This window comes from Panthera tigris, chromosome C2 (genome assembly GCF_018350195.1).
Source record: "Panthera tigris isolate Pti1 chromosome C2, P.tigris_Pti1_mat1.1, whole genome shotgun sequence".
NCBI lineage: Eukaryota > Metazoa > Chordata > Mammalia > Carnivora > Felidae > Panthera > Panthera tigris.
Window position 1 is genome coordinate 67,958,900 of NC_056668.1, and position 21,792 is coordinate 67,980,691.

General features: G+C 44.3%; 1 protein-coding gene across 2 annotated transcripts in view; it reads left to right on the plus strand.

Annotated features, from left to right (window-relative positions):
- The first annotated feature begins 9,379 nt into the window (after positions 1 to 9,379).
- PDIA5 (protein disulfide isomerase family A member 5) overlaps positions 9,380 to 21,792 on the plus strand; it is a 93,509-nt gene continuing 81,096 nt past the window's right edge. The window contains exon 1 of one of the 2 annotated variants that reach the window (XM_042956221.1): positions 9,380 to 9,552. In XM_042956221.1, coding sequence (XP_042812155.1) covers positions 9,502 to 9,552 — 51 coding nt within the window. In that variant the 5' untranslated portion in view covers positions 9,380 to 9,501. Of the gene's footprint in view, positions 9,553 to 12,413; positions 12,515 to 21,792 lie in introns of those variants that run through there. The other variant, XM_042956222.1, reaches the window with a different exon arrangement.

Genomic DNA, 21,792 nt, shown 5'->3' on the forward strand with positions numbered 1-21,792 from the left:
AGCCACCCAAGAACCCCTGTTGTTGTTTTTTTTAATAGTAGCCATTCTAATGGGTGGGAGGAGGTAACTCACTGTAATTTCGAAAACCAAAGAAAACCTAATGATTAGTAATGTTGAGAGTGTTTTCATGTGCTTTTTGGCCATTTGTATATCTTTTTTGGAGAACTGTCTATTCAAGTTCTTGGCTTATTTAAAGAAAAATTTTTTAATGTTTATTTATTTTTGAAAGAGCGACACACACAGCAGGAACAGGAGAGGGTGGAGAGAGAGGGAGACATAGAATCTGAAGCAGGTTCCGGACTCTGAGCTGTCAGCGCAGAGTCAGAGTGGGGTTCAAACCGTGAGACCATGATCTGAGCCAAAGTTGGCCGCCCAACTGACTGACCCACCCAAACGCCCTTCTTTGCTTATTTTTGAGTTAGTTTTGTTGTTGTTGTTGTTGTTGTTACTGAGTTGTAGAAGTTCTTTAAATATTCTGAATATTTACTCCTCTCAAAAGAAACGCTCAGAAAGCTTTACTTGGTATGAATATTTTATTGAGCAAGAAAAAACTGCTTAAAAACAGGGAGACTTCAAACCCAAAGTGGTTGGAAGCTTGCTTTCAGCAGTTACAGCTCAGTTTATAAAGAATGAATGAGGGAACACCTTATTTTCTATTGTGACTGATTACTAGAATCTTACATTTCTTTTCATTGCATAAACTGGCTTGTTTGTGGTTGCCTGGCTGGCTCAGTTGGGAGAGCATGTGACTCTTGACCTTGGAATTGTGGGTTCGAGCTCCCAAGTTGGGTATAGAGATTACTTAAAAATAAAATTGTATAAAAAAAAGCGTCCTTGTTTGTAGCTGATTGGCCGGGAAGCTATAAGATCATACTGATCTGAAGAAAGCTTAAGTCTTAAGGGTGGAGTCAGTATAACGAGAAAATCAGACCAGTGTTAAGTTTTGGTTATGTGACTCTGATGGTTGGGTCTAGGGGTATATTCAGACTGTGGCCTCTGTTTTGGTTTTTCTTTAATGCCTTTTATCGAATATATGATTTGTGAATATTTTCTCCCATTCTGTAGCTTGCCTTTTTACTCTGTTAATTGTGTCCTTTGATGTAAAATTAAAGTTTTAAATTCTGATGTAGTCCAATTTATCTATTTTTACTTTTGTTGCTTGTGCTTTTGGTTTCGTATTTAAGAAATCATTGCCAAATCCGATGTCATGAAGTTTTCCCCATATGTTTTCTTCTAAGTGTTTTATAGTTTGTTTTTTCATTTAGGTCTCTGATCCATTTTGAGTTAATTTTTGTACATGGTGTAAGTGAGGCTCCAACTTCATCCTTTTGCATATGGATATCCAATTTTCCCAATACCATTTGTTGAAAAGACTATCCTCTATTTTTAACCATTTTTAAGTATTCCGTTCAGCCATATTAAGCACATTCACACTGCAGGGCAAACATCCTCACTATCTGTCTCCAGAACTTTTTCATCATCTGACTGAAATTCTGTACCCATTAAACAAAAACTCCTCATTCCCCTCTCCCTTCAGCTCCTGGAAACTACTGTTCTATTTTTTTGTCTATGAATTTGTCATAGTCCATGCTCTTAAGGACTACATTTCACATGAGAAATTGTGAGAGCACAGAGAAGGGACATTTAGGCCCAGACTTGGTTGTGGCGGGTGGGGGGGGGGTTGGTGGGAGACTGTTGAGTGTCTTCAGAGGAGGGGCTGCCCAACACGGGTGGGTACCAGCCGAGCAGGGGAGTATGGGTGGAGTGACACATCAGCAGACATGATGAGCAGAGGCAAAGGCTCGTAAACAGCACAGGGTGCCCTGGGCGCTAGGAGTCTTCATGTTCAATCTCTCTTTGGTGGGACTAGCTGTTCCCCCAGGTGTATGGATCGCTGAATGACTTCCAAGCTATCTCTTCTTTGGATTCTCTCCCCTGATTTTCACCTTCCCTTTTCAGAGCTGACTTTTCTTTCCCTCCATCTCATTCCTCCTCTTTTTAAATTGTAGACTTAATGAAATATAACATATGTACAGCATAATCCATGAATGTGTGTGATGAATTTTCACAGAGTCAGCATACTTAGGTGCCCTGTACTCAGAGTAACAGAACCCAACCCAAGAGACCCCTTCCAGAGATTCCCCACACACTTCCCTGCCCTTTTTGTACCTTGTATAACTGACATTATACAGAATATAATGTTTGTGTCTGGCTTTTTTTGGCCCAACATTCCTCCTATTTTGTTCTGGCCAATTCACATCCTCGCTTGAGTGTCATTGTGCTAGCTCTCATCCCAGTCGAGATGATGGAGAGGAACTGGCTACACAAATATAAGGTAGTGTCACAATTCACAATAAACCACAGGACAAGAAGTTTCTCTGGCCTGGCCCTGCGGGGCTGCTGCTGGAAAATGGATGGTTCCCGTTGAGGGCTGTAATGGAGGAGGGACAGCACTTGCCCTGTGCTGGTCTCCTAATATTTCAAAGAGAGTGGAGCTTAGAATTGTTAAACATTCCCAGAAGGGCCATAAATCTCATTTTAGTTAGTTTCAATTGCAGAATTAAATGGCCTGTTTTCTTGGCAATTTTTATTTTTCCCTTTCAGTCCCTTGTCCTCTTGTTCTCTGGCTCACAGGCTCATGACTTCCTTCCTTCCTTCCTTCCTCTCCCAGACTCTTTCCCTTTTGGCAGTTGCATTGCTGCAGAGTTCAGCCCTCCTCCCAACCCAGGAGCTTTTAGACAGCCTTGGACTCTTGAGATGTAAGAGTTATAAGGGATAATAGAGATTAGCAGATTTACCCTACCCTTCATTTTTTTTTTTGACTTTTAGAAAATTGAGCATGATTTACATAAAGTGTACAAATCTTAGAATATAGCTCCAATAATAAGCTCAATTAATAAGTTAGTTTTTACATATGTAGACTGTTGTGTAACTATTATTTACTATTATTGTAACTATAATCAAGATACAGAACATTTATAGCACCCAGAAAGTTTGCTTATGGTTTTTCGCAGTTGACCTCTCTTCCTTCCCCTCTCCCTCCCCCCCCCCCCACATTGGTAAGTCCTATTTTTCTATTATCGCAATAGATCACACTTGCCTCTTCTTGAACTTCTGATAAATGGAAGCATACAGTATGTCCTTTTTGTCTGGCTACTTTCACTCAAAATCATGGTTTTGAGATTCATCCATGTTGTATATCCATAGCTTGTTCTTTTTTATTGCAGAATATGCTATCATTTATTCATCTATTTTTCTTTTTTTTTTTTAATTTTTTTTAAACGTTTATTTATTTTTGAGACAGAGAGAGACAGAGCATGAACAGGGGAGGGTCAGAGAGAGGGAGATACAGAATCTGAAACAGGCTCCAGGCTCTGAGCTGTCAGCACAGAGCCCGACGCGGGGCTCGAACTCACGGACCGCGAGATCATGACCTGAGCCGAAGTCGGACGCTTAACCAACTGAGCCACCCAGGCGCCCCTATTCATCTATTTTTCAAAGGACATTTGGATTGTTTCCTGTTTGGGCTCCCATATTAGTTTGTTAGAGTTGCCATAACAAAGCATCACAGACAGGATTGCTTAAACAACAGAAATGTGCATTCTCACAATTCTGGAGGCTAGAAGTCCAAGGTCAAGAAGCTGGGCTGACTTCTTTTTTTTGAGTGAGAGAAGAATATTTATTTATTTATTTATTTATTTATTTATTTATTTATTGAGAGAGAGAGTGTGAGTGACGGAGAGAAGCAGAGGGAAAGGGGGAGAGAGAGAGAGAGAGAGAGAGAGAGAGAGAGAGAGAGAAAGAGAGAGAAAGAGAGACCTGTAAGCAGGTTCCATGCTCAGCCTGGAGCCTGATGCAGGGCTCAATCCCATGACCTGAGCCAAAATCAAGAATTGGATGCTCAATCGACTGACCCACCCAGGCACCCCCGTGTGTGTGTGTGTGTGTGTGTGTGTGTGTGTGTGTGTATATATATATATATATATATATATATATATATATATATATATATATATCAGAAAGCTCTCTCTATATAATAGAGAGAGCAGGAGCAGGGTAGAGGGGCAGAGGGGAAGAGAGAGAGAATCCTAAGCAGGTTCCATGCTCAGTGTGGAGCCCAACGTGGGGCTCAGTCCCATGACCCTGGGATCATTACCTGTGCTGAAATCAAGACTCTGGACACTCAGCCAACTGAACCACCCAGGCACCCCTATTTATTTTTTTATTGAAGTATAGTTGACATACAATGTTATATTAGTTTCCAGTGATTCTATAATTCTAAACATGACACAATGCTCACCATGAGAAGTGTAATTACCATCTGTCACCATACAAAGTTATCACAATATTATTGACTATATTTCCTATGCTGCACTGTTCATCCTCATGTCTTATTTTATAGCTGGAAGTTTGTATATCTTAATCCCCTTCACCTATTTTGCCTGTATTTCCTATGACTTATCTGTTTTATAACTGGAAGTTTGTGCCTCTGAATCCCCTTCATCTATTTTACCTTCCCTTCCCTCTGGCAATCACCGGTTTGTTCTCTATATTTATGTTCTATGTATTTATGTTTTTGTTTGTTTTGTTTTTTAGGTTCCACATGTAAGTAAAATCACAGGGTATTTGTCTTTTTTTTTTTTTGTCTGACTTATTTCATTTAAGGTAATACTCTTTAGATCCATTCATGTTGCCACAAATGGCAAAATCTTATTCTTTTTTTATGGCTGAGTAATGTTCCATTGTATATTGTGTGTGTGTGTGTGTGTGTGTGTGTGTGTACATCTTCTTTATCCATTCATCTATCAATGGGCATTTAGCTTGCTTCCATACCTTGGCTATTGTTAAATAATTCTGCACTAAACATAGGGGCACATATATCTTCTCAAATTAGTGACTTCGTTTTCTTTGGGTAAATGCCCAGCAACAGAATTACTTGATTGTGTGGTAGTTCTATTTTTAATTTTTGAGGACCCTCCATACTGTTTTCCACAGTGGCTGCATCAATTTATATTCCCACCAACAGTGCACAAGGGTTCCTTTTTCTCCACAGGGTTGGTTTCTCCTGAGGATTTCTCTCCTTGGTTTGTAGATGGCTGTCTATCTCTGTCTTCACATAGTCTTCCATTCTGCGTGTACGTCTTTTTTTTTTTAATTTTTGAAGTTTATTTTATTTTTGAGAGAGAGAAAGAGACAGAGCACTAGCAGAGGAGGGGCAGGGAGAGAGAGGGAGACACAGAATCTGAAGCAGGCTCCAGGCTCTGAGCTGTCAGCACAGAGCCCGACGTGAGGTTTGAACTCATGAACTGTGAGATCATGGCCTGAGCTGAAGTTGGCGCTTAACCAACTGAGCCACCCAGGCGCCCCCTGTGTATGGGTCTTAATGTCCCTTTTTTATAAGGGTACCAGTCATATTGGATAAGGGTCCATCCAATGACCTCACTTAACCTTAGTTACTTCTTTAAAGGCCTTCTCCCCAAATAGTCATATTTAACATACTGGGGTTTAAGGCCTTCAATATATGAACTTTGGGGGACACAATTTAGCTCCCAACAGGTACCATGAAAACACTGTTATGGGGCGCCTGGGTGGCTCAATCAGTTAAGTGTCAGACTTTGGCTCAGGTCATGGTCTCGCAGTTTGTGGTTCAGCCCTGCGTTGGGCTCCGTGCTGACAGCTCAGAGCCTGGAGCCTGCTTTGGATTCTGGGCCTCCCTCTCTCTCTGCCCTTCCCCCGCTTTTGCTTTGTCTCTCTCTCTCTCTCAAAAATAAACATGAAATTTAAAAAAATTATGAACACCTTTCTACATATTTTGTACATGTACTGTTGCCCAAAGTTGTTGAACCAGTGTTTACTCCCATTAGCAATGTATGAGAGAGTACTGTTGTTCTAACATCCTTACCAGCTGCTTCATCTTACAGATGTGAACTAGAGACCCATGGAGCTGCGAGGCCCACTTTTCCACATACAGGTCACGAGCTTGACGTTGCAGAGCAAGCATGCAGAGGAAGCCCTGTCCCCCAGCCTGCTTCAGGAAAACTCCCCACCATATCACTTCATTTAATCATTCAGTCTTTCATCAAGAACAACTCCAAGAACCACCAGAGGCTCAGGTCCTGTGGTAGGTTTAAACTTAGCTGGCAAACAAGAGAGATGCGAAACTTACATCTCAGTTGTAGCAACAGACAAGGAACACACCAACTAGGTAAGTACTTGCAGACTGTGGTAAGCACCCAACAGCAAAGAACAAACAGAACCCGAGCTAGAGAATAAGGGGTTTGGGAGTGGAGAGGGTAAAATCTCCTGTAGATGGGGAGAGCCATGAAGGATTGGATGGAGCCAATCAGACAAAGGGCCGGGGTAAGTGTTGAGGCAGAGGGAATAGGAAGAGTACCGGCCCTGAAGTGGGAATAGCTGTTAAGGGTGGGAGAAGGAAAATGATGATCTGAGTAACTGGAGCCAAGTGGACAAGGCAGGAGATGAGGTCTAGAGGGCTGGGACCAGACCATGCCAGGTTTACACGTCCTGAGAAGGAGTCTGAATTTCATTCGAAGGGCAATGGGAAGCTACTGGAGGTTTTCAGGCAAGTGACAGGCAAGATCCAATGCATTATAGGGGGTATGCAGGAAAATGCATCCAGAGATTTTACCCCTGCTTGGGTGAGACATGTCAGTGACTTAGACTCAGGAGGTGGCAGAAGAGATGGATTGTGAAGGTAGAAATGACAGGACATGATGACAGGTTGGACGGTCCTCCAGACAGTGAGCAAAGATCTTTCACTTATAGCCTACCAAACCCAGTCTGTGCACTTCCTTGTACATCACGCTACTGTATATCTCGGGCCTCAGGATGTAGTAGGTGTTCAATAAACATTAAAACAAATTCTCAAGTTTATTTACATTTGAGAGAGAGAGACAGAGAGAGAGAGAGAGAGAGAGAGAGAGAGAGAGAACACAAGTGGGGGAGGGGCAGCGAGAGATGGAGACAGAATCCAAAGCAGGCTCCAGGCTCTGAGCTGTCAGTACAGAGCCCAAAGTCGGGCTCAAACTCATGAAGTGTGAGATCATGACCTGAGCTGAAGCTGGACCCAACTGACTGAGTCACCCAGACGCCCCTAAACATGTTTGAATGAATAACTACATGCAAGAATGTTTTAGCACATGGAATGAGTTCAGTAAAGGTTTCTTAAACATTTTTTATTGAGGTAAAATTCACATTACCATAAAAGCAACTATTTTAAAATGGACAATTCAATGGCATTTAGTATATTCACAATGTTGTGTAACCATTATCTCTTTCCAAAATATTTTCATCACCCCCAAAGGAGATCCTATACCCACTGAGCATTCATTCCACAAACCCTCCTGCCCACTAGTCCCAGACAACCACTAATCTGCTTTCTGTTCCTATGGATTTACCTATTTCTGGATATTCTATATAAATGTAATCATACAAAATGCAATCATTTGTGTCTGGCTTTTTTTTTGCACAATATTTCAATAGATAATATTTTCTAGGTTCATCCACATTATAGCATATATCAGTACTTCTTCCCTTTCTATGGCTGAATAATATTCAGATGTACTATATATATATATATATGTATATATATATATATGGATATACTATATATATATATACATATATGTATGTATATATATATTTAAATAATTTATTGTCAGCTTAGCTAACATACAGTATATACCGTGTAGTCTTGGCTTTGGGAGTAGGTTCACATGATTCATCACTTACATACAACACCCAGTGCTCATCCCAGCAAGTGCCCTCCTCAATGCCCATCTCCCATTTTCCCCATCCCCCCAACCCCCTATTCCCATCAACCCTCAGTTTGTTCTCTGTATTTAAGAGTCTCTTATGGTTTGCCTCCCTCTGTTTTTACTTATTTTTCCTTCCCTTCCCCTATGGTCTTCTGTTAAGTTTCTCAAATTCCACATATGAGTGAAAACATGTGATATCTGTCTTTTTCTGACTGACTTATTTCACTTCGCATAATACCCTCCAGTTCCATCTTGCAAATGGCAAAATTTAATTATTTTTAATTGCTGAGTAGTATTCCATTCTCTCTCTCTCTCCCTCTCTCTCTCTCTCTATATATATATATATATATATAAAACATCTTTATCCATTTATCAGTTGATGGACATTTGGGCTCTTTCCATAATTTGGCTATTGTTGATAGTGCTGCTATAAACATTGAGGTACATGTGACCCTACGAATCAGCACTCCTGTATCCCCAGTAGTGCTATTACTGGGTCACAGGGTAATTCTATTTTTAATTTTTTGAGGAAACTCCACACTGTTTTCCAGAGTGGCTGCACCAGTTTGCATTCTTACCAACAATGCAAGAGGGTTCCTCTTTCTCTACATCCTTGCCCACATCTGTTGTTTCCTGAGTTGTTAATTTCAGCCACTCTGACGAGTGGGAGGTGGTATCTCAATGTAGTTTTGATTTGTATTTTCCTGATGACTAGTGATGTTGAGCATCTTTTCATTTATCTGTTAGCCATTTGGATGTCTTCTTTGGAAAAGTGTCTATTCGTGTCTTCTGCACATTTCTTCACTTGTGCCATATTTTGTTAACCATTAATCCCTCAGTGGACATTTGCATTGTTTCCAACTCTTGTGAATAAAAGCGCTAGGACCATTTGTATACAAACATGTTTCAGTACTTATTTTCAACTCTTTTAGGTATATGCTAGAAGTGGAATTGCTAGATTGTATGGTAATCCATATTTAACTTTTTTTTTTTTAAGTTTATTTATTTTGGGAAAGAGAGAGAGTGCAGGAGGGGCAGAGAGAGAGGGAGACAGAGAATCCCAAGCAGGATCTATGCTGTCAGCATAGAGCCCAATGTGGGGCTCTATTCCACAAACCTTGAGATCATGACCTGAGCGGGAAACAAGAGTCAGTTGTAACTGTTTCCCATTAGCTAAATAAAGTTTTTCTGAATGAACAAAAGACGAGGTAAGTGGGAGCCTGGGAGGAAGGGAATGAGGGCTTTTCCTACCCTTCACAAACAGTGCTGGACTCTGCCTTTTGCAAACCGTGGTCTGGGTCAAATTACTTGAATTCTCTGGTTGCCTCTCCATCCTCAAAGTAGGGAAAAGAAAACTTATCTCTGTAAGCTGAATGAGATCTTGATCTGAAACTCCAGGCACAGAGTAAGCCCCGCAAATTAACTGCCTTCCCTTACTGGCTGACCTCGCCGTTTAGCACTCCACTCATGCGCCTCTGTGCCTCTGGGGCCAAGTCCACGCCGGGAGGCCCCCAGCCCAGCCTTGCCGCAAACTACGACTCCCAGCAAGCACCTCTTCCAGGCCGCCTCTTTCAGCCTCGTGCGCATGCTTTGGCAGACGTGGCACCGGGAACTCGGAGGCGGGGAGCGGCTGGGAAGTGGCCGTGGCTGTTGGACCCGGCGGAGCTGCGGGCGCGGGAGCCTGAGTGGAGAACGGAGCCAGCCGTAGGCAGCGGCGGCGGGGATGGCGCGGATCGGGCCGGCATGGCTGCTGCTGCTGCTGCTGGCAGTCTGGGTGAGGCTGTGGCGCTGGGGTCCGGGAGGGGGCGGCACGTGCGCCCCACGCTGGGGTCCGCGCTCCCTGCTCCCGGCCCTCGCGGGACGTGCGGGGAGCTGCCTCCAAACCCCGGGGTGGGGGCATGCGTGCCGGGCAGGCGTGGACCCGGTGGCCGCCGGGGAGGCAGTGGGGCAGTCCCCGTGCCCTCCCCGCGGAGCCCTCCCAAGGGCGCAGGGTCCGAGGGAGCCACGCAGTGGGCTTGCGCCGCGGGCACAACTTTGCGGGGGTGCAAGTCGGGGGGCAGCCGGCGGCTAGGGCGGGACACAGGCGGGATGGAGGGTGCGCCGCGCCCATACTCTGGGCCCTGCACCTGTGTGAGTGCGGGGTGGGAAAAGGGTGTTTTATATCTGTACTGCTGGAAACCTTGCTTTAGGGCCACCTTGTTCTTGGTTTCCACCCTGAGCAGCAGAGAAAGTGCCAGTCTCCACCTGGTACCCTGCCTGCAGGCAGGGCTGGGGTGGGGTCCGCGGAGGAGTTCTTGCTTCTACACCCAAGTGCCCTGGCCCGAACCTCAGCCACTTTCTAGTTTGTGACACTTGCGACTTAGTCTCCTCATCCATGAAGTGGGGACGGTAAACGCCCCCCCCCCCCTCCAAAGCCGTCGGGTGGGGGTTGGATGGAGGAAGTTCTGTGAACTGCAAAATCATACAGGAGTGGAGTAGGGGTGAGCCAGCGTGCTGGGAGTGGTGGGCTCGCTGAGAGGAGTTTGCTACAATTGAAAGGGGCAGGGGCGGGCAGGGGTGGCTCCAGGAAATCCCTAGAAGAGGCCAAAAAGTATGTATTTGTCCACAGTGCCCAGGGCTCTCCAGGTTTGGCTTTGGTGTTACTGTGGGTGTGTGATGGGATAATGTGGCCTCTTTCCACATCACTCCATAACTTCTGGTCGGTCTCCCTTCTTTTAGGACGATCTTGGCTCCTTTTTTCCCCATGAAGTTCCCAGAAACTTTCTGCTGTGGATACCCTCTCCAACCCAGATTTTTCGTTTTTTTTTTTTTTCTTTTGGGTGTGACAAGAATGCTGGGCAACAGGAGGAGAAACTGGAGTGTGGATTTAGTTGCTTTAAACAATTTCATCTTTTGATATCCCGCCTTTGGGGCATCACCAAGGAGGAGTGGCCCTGTATTTTCTGGTTGTCTGGAAGTCGGTGGGAAAGGCTGCTTCCTGTTCCCTAGATCTGACCGTTCTCCCTCTGGGATAGAACTAGTCTGGAATGGGACAGTGTCCCTTTACCTGTGTCTACCTGTGGATGATCTGTTTGCATTCTGTTTTCTGGAGCCAGCTGGCTTGGGCAGGTCTCTGGGCCAGGAGATACCGCAGGACTGTGCAGAGGGGGCCAGCTCCAGCGGGAGCCCCTATCAGGTCTTTGCATTAGGGCTGTTTTAGGGGGTCCTGCTTTCCTCTATTCTTTTTTCGTCTCCCTTCTATAAAAATAGAGGGCTTGGGAATCTGACTGGAAACAAGTTTCTTTCGGCAGTCATTTATTTATCAACGATGTTGTTTGGCGCTGGATTGGATTTTGGATGGAGAGCAAAGCACAGATTATCCCTGACCTCTGGTGCCGCCCTGGCTTGGGCAACGGAGTCAGTCCTGTGAGCAAATAAAGACAGGGCAGTGAGCACTAATACCCGAGGTGCTGGCAGCCTCCTCATTAATTTGGTGGGAAGGTCAGAGGTCAGCCGTGGCTTTCCTGAGGCAGTGGGTTGTGCAGTCTGGAGGAATTGGGGGTGGGGGGAGTCAGTGAGGCAGTTAAGGTCTGCTGGTGCTCTCCACTTCCAGGTGTGGAAGGATGGGTAGGTTTGCTGAGAGCACTAGAACCTGGGAGTCTGCAGCATGAAATTGACCTTCTCCTTTCCCCATGCCCTAGCTTGATTCAGCAGGTGTCAATGGTGCAGGGCCAGTGCTGAGTGGCTGGTGGACACCAGGGTGGGCCTCTGTAAATTTAAACTCTATGTATGTCCAATATGGGCTCCCAAGGTCCTAGGAGTGTATTGGGTTTCCTCGTTTGCTCAATATTTACTGAGAGCTGATATGTGCAGAGCACTGGACTGTGACCCAAGGGACATGAAGCAGTATAAAGGGATCTATAGAGATTCACGGACAGGGATATATACCTACCACATTTTTTACAATAGTAAAAATATAGAAATGGCTTAAATGCTCAACAATAACAGCATAGTTAAATGATTTTGGGTCCTGTCCATGCCATAGAAAGTGATGTTTATAAAGAATATTTATATTTACTAGAATGCCACGTTGACTATCAAAATATTTTATATGCTTATGAAGAATATCTAGGGACATGGAAAAGTGCTTCATAATTAGGGGTAAAGCAAGGTACAGAACGAATCCCAGGGTGGCTGAAGATAGCTTCATATGTGATTGAGGAATTAGCAGTGCATCAGAATGTTAACAGCGATTGTTCTAGAAGGCACAGCTCTGGGTGACTTTTGTTTATTTCTTTGTTTATGCTTTTTTCTATTTCCCCTATATGGGATGTGTATTTGTTTTTTGATCAGAAAAGTTAATTAAGGAAAAAGGCTCCTTTGGGGCCTCTCAGCCTTCCAGAAGAATACTGGGATGAAGAGTCACAGTCAGCACTTGGGACAGGTTGGTTCTAGCCCTTCCCTCCTGGCTAGGTATCTCTGCTCTCGGTCTGGGGAGGCTGTGCTGTCCTGGCCCCACCCCTGCAGCTGACTGCCCCTTCCTGCTGTCCTTCTCAGCTCCTCCCTGCGGTGGCCCCTCCCCCAGGCCATCCATGCTGATTGTGGTGTAGTCGACATCCAGTCCTCAGAATGGAGACATGGGAGCTGGAGGGGACGTGAAGTCATCCGGCTCAAGTGGTTCCAGCATCAGGCCAAGGATTGGAACTGGGCTGTGACAATTTTCACTGGTCCATAGACACACTGGAAAAGTAATAATGGTGAATGGTTTTTCCACGAATCCAGATACTTTCAGTTTAAAAACTTGTCCATTTTTCTGACATGATGTCCATATTGGAGGGAAGGGGCGGTTTTCGGTGTCCTTTAGAAAAAATTAAGTAGTGATAGTATATTGATTTTTTTTAGAAAGTCTTTTCTAGATAAAATTTATTTTAAAATGTATAATATACATTATATATTTTAAACATGTTATATATTTTTAAATGTTTTAAAAATATATAAAATACATTTTGAAAAATATATTTTGCCAATCCCTGAGATTCAGAGGTCTGAGAACTCCTGATATAACTCAGCTCTTTGATTTTAGAGAAGTGGGGCTTTGAGAGGGAAGGGTCTCAAGGCTGCTGAGTTTGTAAAGACAGAGCTGGGATGGGTGCCAGTCTCCTGAATTATAGATCAGATTTCTTCCTGCTCCATCTCTGCCATCCCAGCCCCCCATCTTCCACCTGCTTCCTTCCTCCCAAGCCACTGCTAGGGCCTCCGCCCTTGACGGTGGCTTGATGCTGGCTTGATGCTCAGAACCTGGTGGGACAGTGGGCGGAGGTGCAGGAAGCAGGAGATGTTTGTCCCTGGTCTCTCCTGCAGAGCTTTTAATGTATACATATTTAGGTTCTACACCATTATATATTTAATAGGCTTTTGTGGGCTGGCCTGGGGACCTAATTGCCATTTATAATGCTGTTTGGAACCTGGAGTGCACTTTTCCCACAGAAACAAACACATTATAGAGGAAATTTTAAAACAGAACTGGCACATCAATGGGAGGAATAGCCGAGCTCCGTGTGGGTGGCAAATGCTGAGTGCTGTGCGTTTGGGCAAGGGTCAGGCCGAGGGCCCCCAGTCACTAGAGAAGGGTCCTAGCTCACGCCTCACGAGGGCCGACTCCAGGCTCTGTGACGATGGGGATCTTCCCTGTTCTGCCTGTTGTGTTCCCAGCACCTAGCCCAGGACCTGGCATGCAGTCCTCCCCAGTCCATGGTTGGCCGGAGGAACTAGTTTTGCAGGCAAAGAAAGGAAACCATCTGGGGTAGAAGTACAGACAATGAGGAGTTATGGGCCGGTCTGGATGGAAGGAGAGATTTGAGTCTCGGGAGGGGGAAATCACATTGGAAAAGTGGATTGTGATGAATGTTAAATGCCTGACAAAGCTTTTGGGACTTGGTTCTGTAGGTGATGGAGAGACGTGATGAAAGCTGCCCTTTTAATAATAATATCAGTCAGTCCACACTGTGGGGTTGGAATGGAAGAGACTGGATTAATTTTCCCAAAACAACACTTTCTTCCTCTCTCTTCTCTTGTATCTATAAGATAAAGTCAAAGTGTGATGTAATGGGTAGAACATGGGTTTTTAGCCAGCTGGGCACTGAAGAGCTGTGTGACCTTGGGCCCTGCCTCAGTTTTCTTGTTTGTCAGTGGTGGTAATAATATCCATTTGCAGAGTTGAAAGCATCAGAAATAATACAGGAAGCACCCAGCACAGTGCTTGGCATATGGGGGCGGTGGGGGGGGCACAATAAATAGGAGCCAGGGCAGTTATCTCAAGTTGGGAAGGAGAGGTGCTGGGGAAGCCGGTTAGGAGGCCAGAGAGGGTGTGAGCAGAGACTGCAGGCTGTGAGTTGGGGGGCTGTGCTGCTGGGACTGCTGGGATTCTCCCCATCACAGTTCCTCTGAGCTGGGCTCTTGACTCGTTCTTTGCCACTCCCCAGTGGGCCCTTGCAGAGCCTCTGAGGAAGTAGAGGGGGCTGCAGAGGGTCTAAAGATTTATGTTTCTCTCTCCTTTCTTCTGAAAGTGGATACTCTTTTGAGAATGATGATACCAACCACACCGCCTCCCTGATGGGTTTGCTTCAGCTTTGCGGTTTTGCTCAGTGGGGCTCTTGTGTCTCAACTGGTGGTGGTGGCTAAGTGACAGTGAGTCAGAGAGTGATGCATGGGGTGTAAGGAACCTAAGTGCTCATGTTACCAAGACTTCCACGGTTTCTTTGGCCCCACACTCCCATTCCTCCTTCCTTTTTTTTTAACATCTAGCATCTTAGATCCCAGTGGGAGAGGGGAGGAACAGGGATGCCCACCCATTGCTAGGCTGCCTGGCCCATCCTGCAGTACTGGCTGGAGCCTCTGGCTACCCAGGTGATCTGTCGATGAGAATTATAAAACACTTGGCATATCTATAGAGGGCTTTGGAGTTTGCAGAGCATTCCCACATATTTCATTTTGGTGAAACCACTTCTAAATAATTAGCTTTGCAATCATGTGGTGGGGGGTTAAATACTCAGATGGACTGTGGGGCTAGAATAGCCTTTGGTGTCTTTTTATTCTCCAAGGGCATCCTGAGCCCCCAGTTTGATGTGTACTCTGTTCCCAGATGGCCTGATGGTGAGGCTGTGCCTGGCTTTATTGCAGCTGGCTGGGATTGGAGTAGAATGTCCATCTTCTGACCCCCCAGAGAATCCTACTATTCCCCCAACCCTTTGGCATGAGCAGATGTCATTAACTCATGAGCAGATGCTTTAATCCTTGCTTTGGAAGGTATTAACGGAGATCTAGGTTGAGAGCCCTACGCTGGGGCTGAAACACAGAGGTGGTCTAGTATCTGAGCTGAGAAGTGGGGTTGGCTGGAAAGTTCTGTTGTTGGGCCAAGTAGGGCAGGCTTGTGAAGAATAAGTGGGTTTACTTTTGTCAAAGGGTCTGACTTTGCTAGGTCCTGGGCAGAGTATGGTACCTGCTCCTTATTTCCAAGGAATGTAGACCAGCATCTGCATGCTACCCATGTCCCAGATGTTCATTCATCCCATAGGTCTTTTTTATGTATTTAGTTTTAATTTTAATTGTTTTACTTTAGAGAGAGAGTGCGAGTGGGGGAGAGGGGTAGAGGGAGAGAGAGGGAGAATCTTAAGCAGGCTCCATACTCAGCATGGAGCCCGATGCAGGGCTCAATCCCATGGCTCTGCGATCATGACCTGAGCCAAAATCAAGAGTCAGATGCTCAACCAACTGAGCCATCCAGGTGCCCTATTTTTTCTTTTTTCTTTAAACAGATACTTCTTGACAGTCTTTTATGAGTCAGACATACCATGATAAGGCATTAGGGACATAATGATAAATAAGATGGCCACCATCCCTTCCTCCTGTTGCTTAGTGGGAGAGCCACTAACTTATTACTTAATTCAGGTGGTAAAGTGCCGGAAAGAGGAAATACAAGGTGATAAGAGAATGTGTAACATGGGTCCCTAACCTAATGCAGCAAGTCAGGAAAGGCTTTTCAGAGGACTTTCTTAGAATCATGTTTTTAAGTGTATAAAACAGTGCATAGTACAGCAAAGGAAACCAATGATACTGAAATATAGTTCCCAAATTCTATAACAAATATGTGATAAAATATTTGTATTTATTAATGTTTCCTTTAGGAAGATCTAATGGCAGGTTTGGTATTTTCGATAATATTTAGTGACGAGCATCAACAATGTTTCAGGATATCTACGCCTATTGTAATATGAAAAGTGTGGTTTCTGGGGGTAAGGGCTAAAAAATATATGATTTCTGTTGGTGGCAAAGTCACAGACACTGCTAGTGCTACTATAATTTGTTGCCTACACTCATGATAAAAGTAAGGCTAAATTTCAGTTAGAGGTTAGTGAAAATAAAGATACTATTTTTCCTCACTCAAGTTCATAGGCCCCAGTGTAAAGAAGAATTATCCAGGGGCGCCGGGGTGGCTCAGTCGATTAAGTGTCTGACTTTTGATTTCGGTTCAGGTCATGATCTTGCAGTTCATGAGGTGGAGCCCTATGCCAGGCTCCTCTGTGCTGACAGCCTGGAGCCTGCTTGGGATTCTCTCCCAATCTCCCCTCCCCGCCACCGCCAACGTGTGCTCTTTCTCACTCTCTCTCAAAATAAATAAGTAAATATTTAAAAAAGAGTTATCCAAAACCATGGAAATAAAAGATGATTTAGTGTCTCTTTAATGTCATATTAGAGCATTGTCTAAGAGGGACACCTAAGGGCCATCCAGTACTCTAGGGAATATAACTGTATTATTCTTTAGGACCCATATTTTATTTATTTATTTATTTATTTATTTATTTATTTATTTAACATTCATTTATTTTTGAGACAGAGAGAGACAGAGCATGAACGGGGGAGGGGCAGAGAGAGAGAGGGAGACACAGAATCGGAAGCAGGCTCCAGCTCAGAGCCCGACGCGGGGCTCGAACTCACGGACCTCGAGATCGTGACCTGGGCTGAAGTCGGACGCTTAACCGACTGAGCCACCCAGACGCCTCTAGGACCCATATTTTAAAGGTAGATAAGATGCAAATGATTTCTGTTTGGTAGAGAAGAGAGACCCAGAGGTGATTGCCCTGCAGGACTTTAACCAGTTTGATACCTAATTTAGCAGTCTTACAACAGGATTCTTTTTTTTTTTTTTTTTTTTTTGTGAACCATATGCATATTAGTTTCTTATAACTTTTTTTTTTTTTTTTGAGATCTTCTTTAAACCTTTTTTCCCTTATATCCTTTTTTGATGTGACTATTTTTAGTGGGTCACTTATTAAGAGGTCAGTAACCCTGGGGCATCTGAGTGGCTCAGTCGGTTGAGTGTCATGATCTCATGGTTCATGAGTTCAAGTCCTGTATAAAGCTCTGTGCTGACAGCATACAGCCTGCTTGGGATTCTGTCTCTCTTCCTCTCTCTCTGTCCCTCTCCTGCTCTCTCTTTCTCTCTCTCAAAATAAACTTAAAACCGAGTTCAGTAACCCTTCAAAATATGCTATTTGTATGAGATTTAGGTTCTTAACATTTGAGAATTCTATGTGACCCCAGTTTAGGAACCAGAGTGAGCAGGATGTGAGGATGTGGCTCTGAAGAGAGAGATCTGGGCTGGACATGTTAATTTAGGGGTGCTGCTCAGGAGGTGGGTGAGATCCCCATGGAGAATGGAGAGAAGGAAGAGAAGGTAGAACAAGTGAGCCCTGAGGAACTTCAGCGTTTGGAGGTTAGGGGACGAGGGATTACAAAGAAGATAGAGTTCAAGAGGTTGAGGCAAAGGAGAACTGGAGGTATCTGTAACGTTATCCATGTTGGAGTCGTTGCGAGTCCTCAGAGAGCCTCTCTATCTGAGAGGGGAGTGATGTGGGGTCCAAAGATGGGTCAGTGATAGAGGTTTTTCCTACCAGGCTGTGGATCCAAATCACCTTAAGGGTCTATGTATACAGTTGGATTCCTGGCCTCCCCAGATCTGTGAGATGCTATTTTTTTTTTTTTTTTCCAACGTTTTTTTTTTTTTTTAATTTATTTTTGGGACAGAGAGAGACAGAGCATGAACGGGGGAGGGGCAGAGAGAGAGGGAGACACAGAATCGGAAACAGGCTCCAGGCTCCAAGCCATCAGCCCAGAGCCTGACGCGGGGCTCGAACTCACAGACCGCGAGATCGTGACCTGGCTGAAGTCGGACGCTTAACCGACTGCGCCACCCAGGCGCCCCGAGATGCTATTCTTTAAGGATAAGGCCCAGGAATCTATTTCTAAAAAGCCTAGACTTAGAGCTGGTGTGCGTGCAAACCAGGCAGATTTACAAGTAAACAACATTAATTTTGTGTGGTGGATAGTATTTTGCCAGCCAGGACTGCTGCTCTGGGCTGGGTGGTGTGGCCCAGGTTCTGCCCAGGTCATGATCCATGTACACCGGGCACAGTGTGAGGTGGCACTTGGCTTGAACACACACTGCTTTGCTTTTCCCTGAAGGCGTGTGGAGAACTGCAGGCAAGCAGGGAGCAGGGGAAAGATGGGTCAGGCTGTCACTGTGGCTTTTTCCAGTTGGTTGTGCTTAATGGCTGCGTTGGAAGGGGAGGCAGATTTGCCGGCCTCTCTGGTCTTGTATTGGGTGGAGCTCTAGTGAGTGGAGAGGGCTTGAGGGGCACCAGTGGGGAGTGTTCACCTTGACTCACTGTGCTCAGAAGGTCTGGGCTGAGTCCTGGGCTTCACCTGAGGGGCGTTTGTTCACTTCTGTGAGCCTCAGTGGTCGTATCTCTAAAGTGGGGATAGCACCACCTCCCACACAGATTGTGACATTTTTTCAGATATTTTTGCTGCAACTCCTGCAAGGACAACTGTACGTTTTACATTATAGCCAAGTATATGTAACAGATATAAATGTTTTGCTGAATACTTAGTCTTGTTATTTATGATACATACTGATGTTTTCTATTTGATGTCACTTAAAAAATGTTGGTGGTAATCCACTGAATTGATTTGTGACTCAGCTCTTGGATTGAGTCCTGAAGGGTGGAAAACACTGGTTTAAACCCTCAGCTTTAGAGGATTGAGCGAGATAATGTGTGTAAAAGCACGGATGTACACCATGGGTCATGAGCACTTGAATTGTTATTTTCTTATCAATTAACTGAGCTTTGAGCCAGAGTTCGATTTCTGGAGTGGGAATTTACCTGCTCTTCCCCCTTCTCTGCTGCCTAATTCACTATTCCCTCTACCAGCTCTTGTTAGCAGGCCTGGCACACCAGGCTGGCAGTGACCCAAAGCCCTTTTGGCGTTAGGAGAGGTTTTTCAAAACATTAAAAGCTTTAGGGACTTAAGTCCTGGTTAAATGCACTGCAGTTGCAATTTCAGGATAAGAAAACCTGTTTTTATAAGCTCTCGGATCAGTTGTCCTGCCCCTGAATTGTCCCTTGTTGACAGCCACATGTTGCGGGGGAAGAGAGGGGAGGAAAACTGTACTGTGTAGACCACATGTAAGGTATGGTTTTTAAAGGAAGCAACATATAAGAAATGCAGCTAGCTTTGTATTTGGAAGAACAAACAATGAGATGTGGGTGGCTCCAGGAATCTGTGGTCTTTGTGCTCCAACTGGGGCACCAGCGATGGGGGTCTGAGTCACAGCTCTCTCACCTTCTTGCTGTGTGATGTTGAGCAGGTTTCTTGGCTCTCCTTAGTTTCAGTTTCCTCACCTATAAAATAGATGTACTGCAAGTACCTACTGAAGTCTCTTGCCAAGATAATTAAATTAGATAGGCATGTGAGCTGCTCAGCTGCTCCTGATCACACAGTAAGCACTCTGTACATGGAGCTATTATCATTATTATGGGCTAATCCCTAGGCCTTGAATTTTGGAATTCTCTCTTGGGTTCTATTCCTTGCCAAGTGCTTTCCCATCTCTCTCTCTTAAAAAGCACATTTAGCTCCTCGCTGCAGCTACTCAGGGGTCCATATCTCAGCCAGGCCCTGTCTGTCTGTCTTACACCCACATACCCACACACCCCATTCAGGGACTCATGGTTCTTGCCTTTATTTCGGAGGCTGTAGGGTAGACATTTGCATGTTGGGAAGTACCAGTGGTGAAATTCCCAAACTTGGTTTGAGGTTAGGTCTTCATTCCTGGTGAAGAGTGCTATTTAGCCATGGTGGTTGGTGACAGATGCTTAAAATTTGCCTTTATTAAGGGATGTAAATTACCCATATTTAAAAATTAATGTTCTTTTGTATTTCTCTTTCTCTGTCTCTCATCAAAGACATTCTAGGTATGTGTTGCATGCACAGTGCTTTGCAGATTTCGTATAATAGTTCCTATAAAAAACTACGCGGTGCCAGGTGAGCAGAGGAGCAGACAGGTAGCTGGAAGTGAAGAATGGCAGATGAGCTCTCCTCTTACACGGGAAAGTACCAGTGAGCGCTGGCCGGCCAGCCGGCCGGCCGAGGGTTTCAGGCCTGTGGAAGAGGTGGGGGCAGTATTTGGTTGTTTTCTGGGCATCTTTTTTTTTTCCCCCTGTCTTTTTTTAGGTAAAAAAAAAAAATTTTTTTTTCTAACTAATTTCAGACTTACAGAGGAGTTGCAAGAAGAATACAAAGGATTCCCATCTGCTCTTTACCCAGATTCCACACATATTAACATTTTATCACATTTGTTTTATCACATTCTCCCTCACCGTTTATAAAGTTCACAGACGTGATGCACCTCTGCCCCCTAAATATTTCCTAAAAGGCAAGGATATTCCCTTACGTAACCACAGGACAATGATCAAAATCAGAAATGTAGCATTTGGCTCAGAACCTAGTTCAGAATGGCACGCTGAATTATCATCATCTCTTTAGTCACCTTTAATCCGGACCGGTTTCCCAGGCTTTGTCTTTTGTGACCTTGATAATTTTGAAGAATGTCCTTCAACTGGGTTTTTGATGATGTTTCTGTTCAGTGCGTTATATCCAGAGGCATATGGTGCTAATTTTACCCATTACTGGTGGTGCTAATGCTGGCCCCTTAGTTAAGGAGGTCTCTGCCAGGCTTCTCTGCTGTGAAGTTATATTTGCTTGTGGGGTGATACTTAGAGATTGTTAATTATTTCCTTGATGGTGGCCAAGTGGTGATAATTTTTTTTTTCTTTAAAGATTTAAATTGGACATGCCTATTATGGTGACTGAGAAAAACAAAGGGGAAGAATGAAATCTATCTAAGGATGAAGTTTTACTTTGGTGCACTTTTTTCTTCCAGTCTTTTTCTGAGCAAAATTTTGTGTGTAGTTATAATCATGCCATGTACATTTGAACTCCATTTTTTGAAACTTAACACTAAAGCAAATATTTCTTCATTGCACAGTCTTCGAAAACATCATCTAAATGGCTGTATTATTCTGTTGAATGGTTTCCTCTAAATGACCATTCCTCTGCTCTTGAATATTTAGGTTGTTTACAATTTTTGACTCTTACGAGTAGGACCGTGTGAGTCATCTGTCAGAACCCCTGCTAATTTCCTCAGGACAGATTCCCAAAAGTGGAATTACCAAGTCAAGAAGCATAAATACTTTTTTTGAGATACTTGGTGAATTGTGCCAAATAACTTTGAAACGAATTGTACTTTTGCCAGCACTTTGTGACATTTGGGCACCATATTTTAAGAGATTCGTTAATGATGTTTCTCAATTTATTTTTAACTGTGACCCACCAGTCAAGATTTGTGTTGAGACTAATTTCCTCTATTTTGAATTATGAAAGCATCGATATTTATTTCCCCAAATAAATTCTAGTAATATAGCACATTATTCTTTTTAAGCTCTAACACTCTGCTGCCAGCTATTCGGATAGCTCTGAGAATCATGAACATGTCTGTGTCTAAGGTAGATCATTCAGGATGGTGAGGGATTTGAGGGCACATGTGAGGAGCTAGGGTATTTCACCTCTAGGATCCGAAGAAGGAATGTGTTTGCTCTTTTCAGAGTGCAATAGGCTGATAGGCATGGGAGAGGGAGGA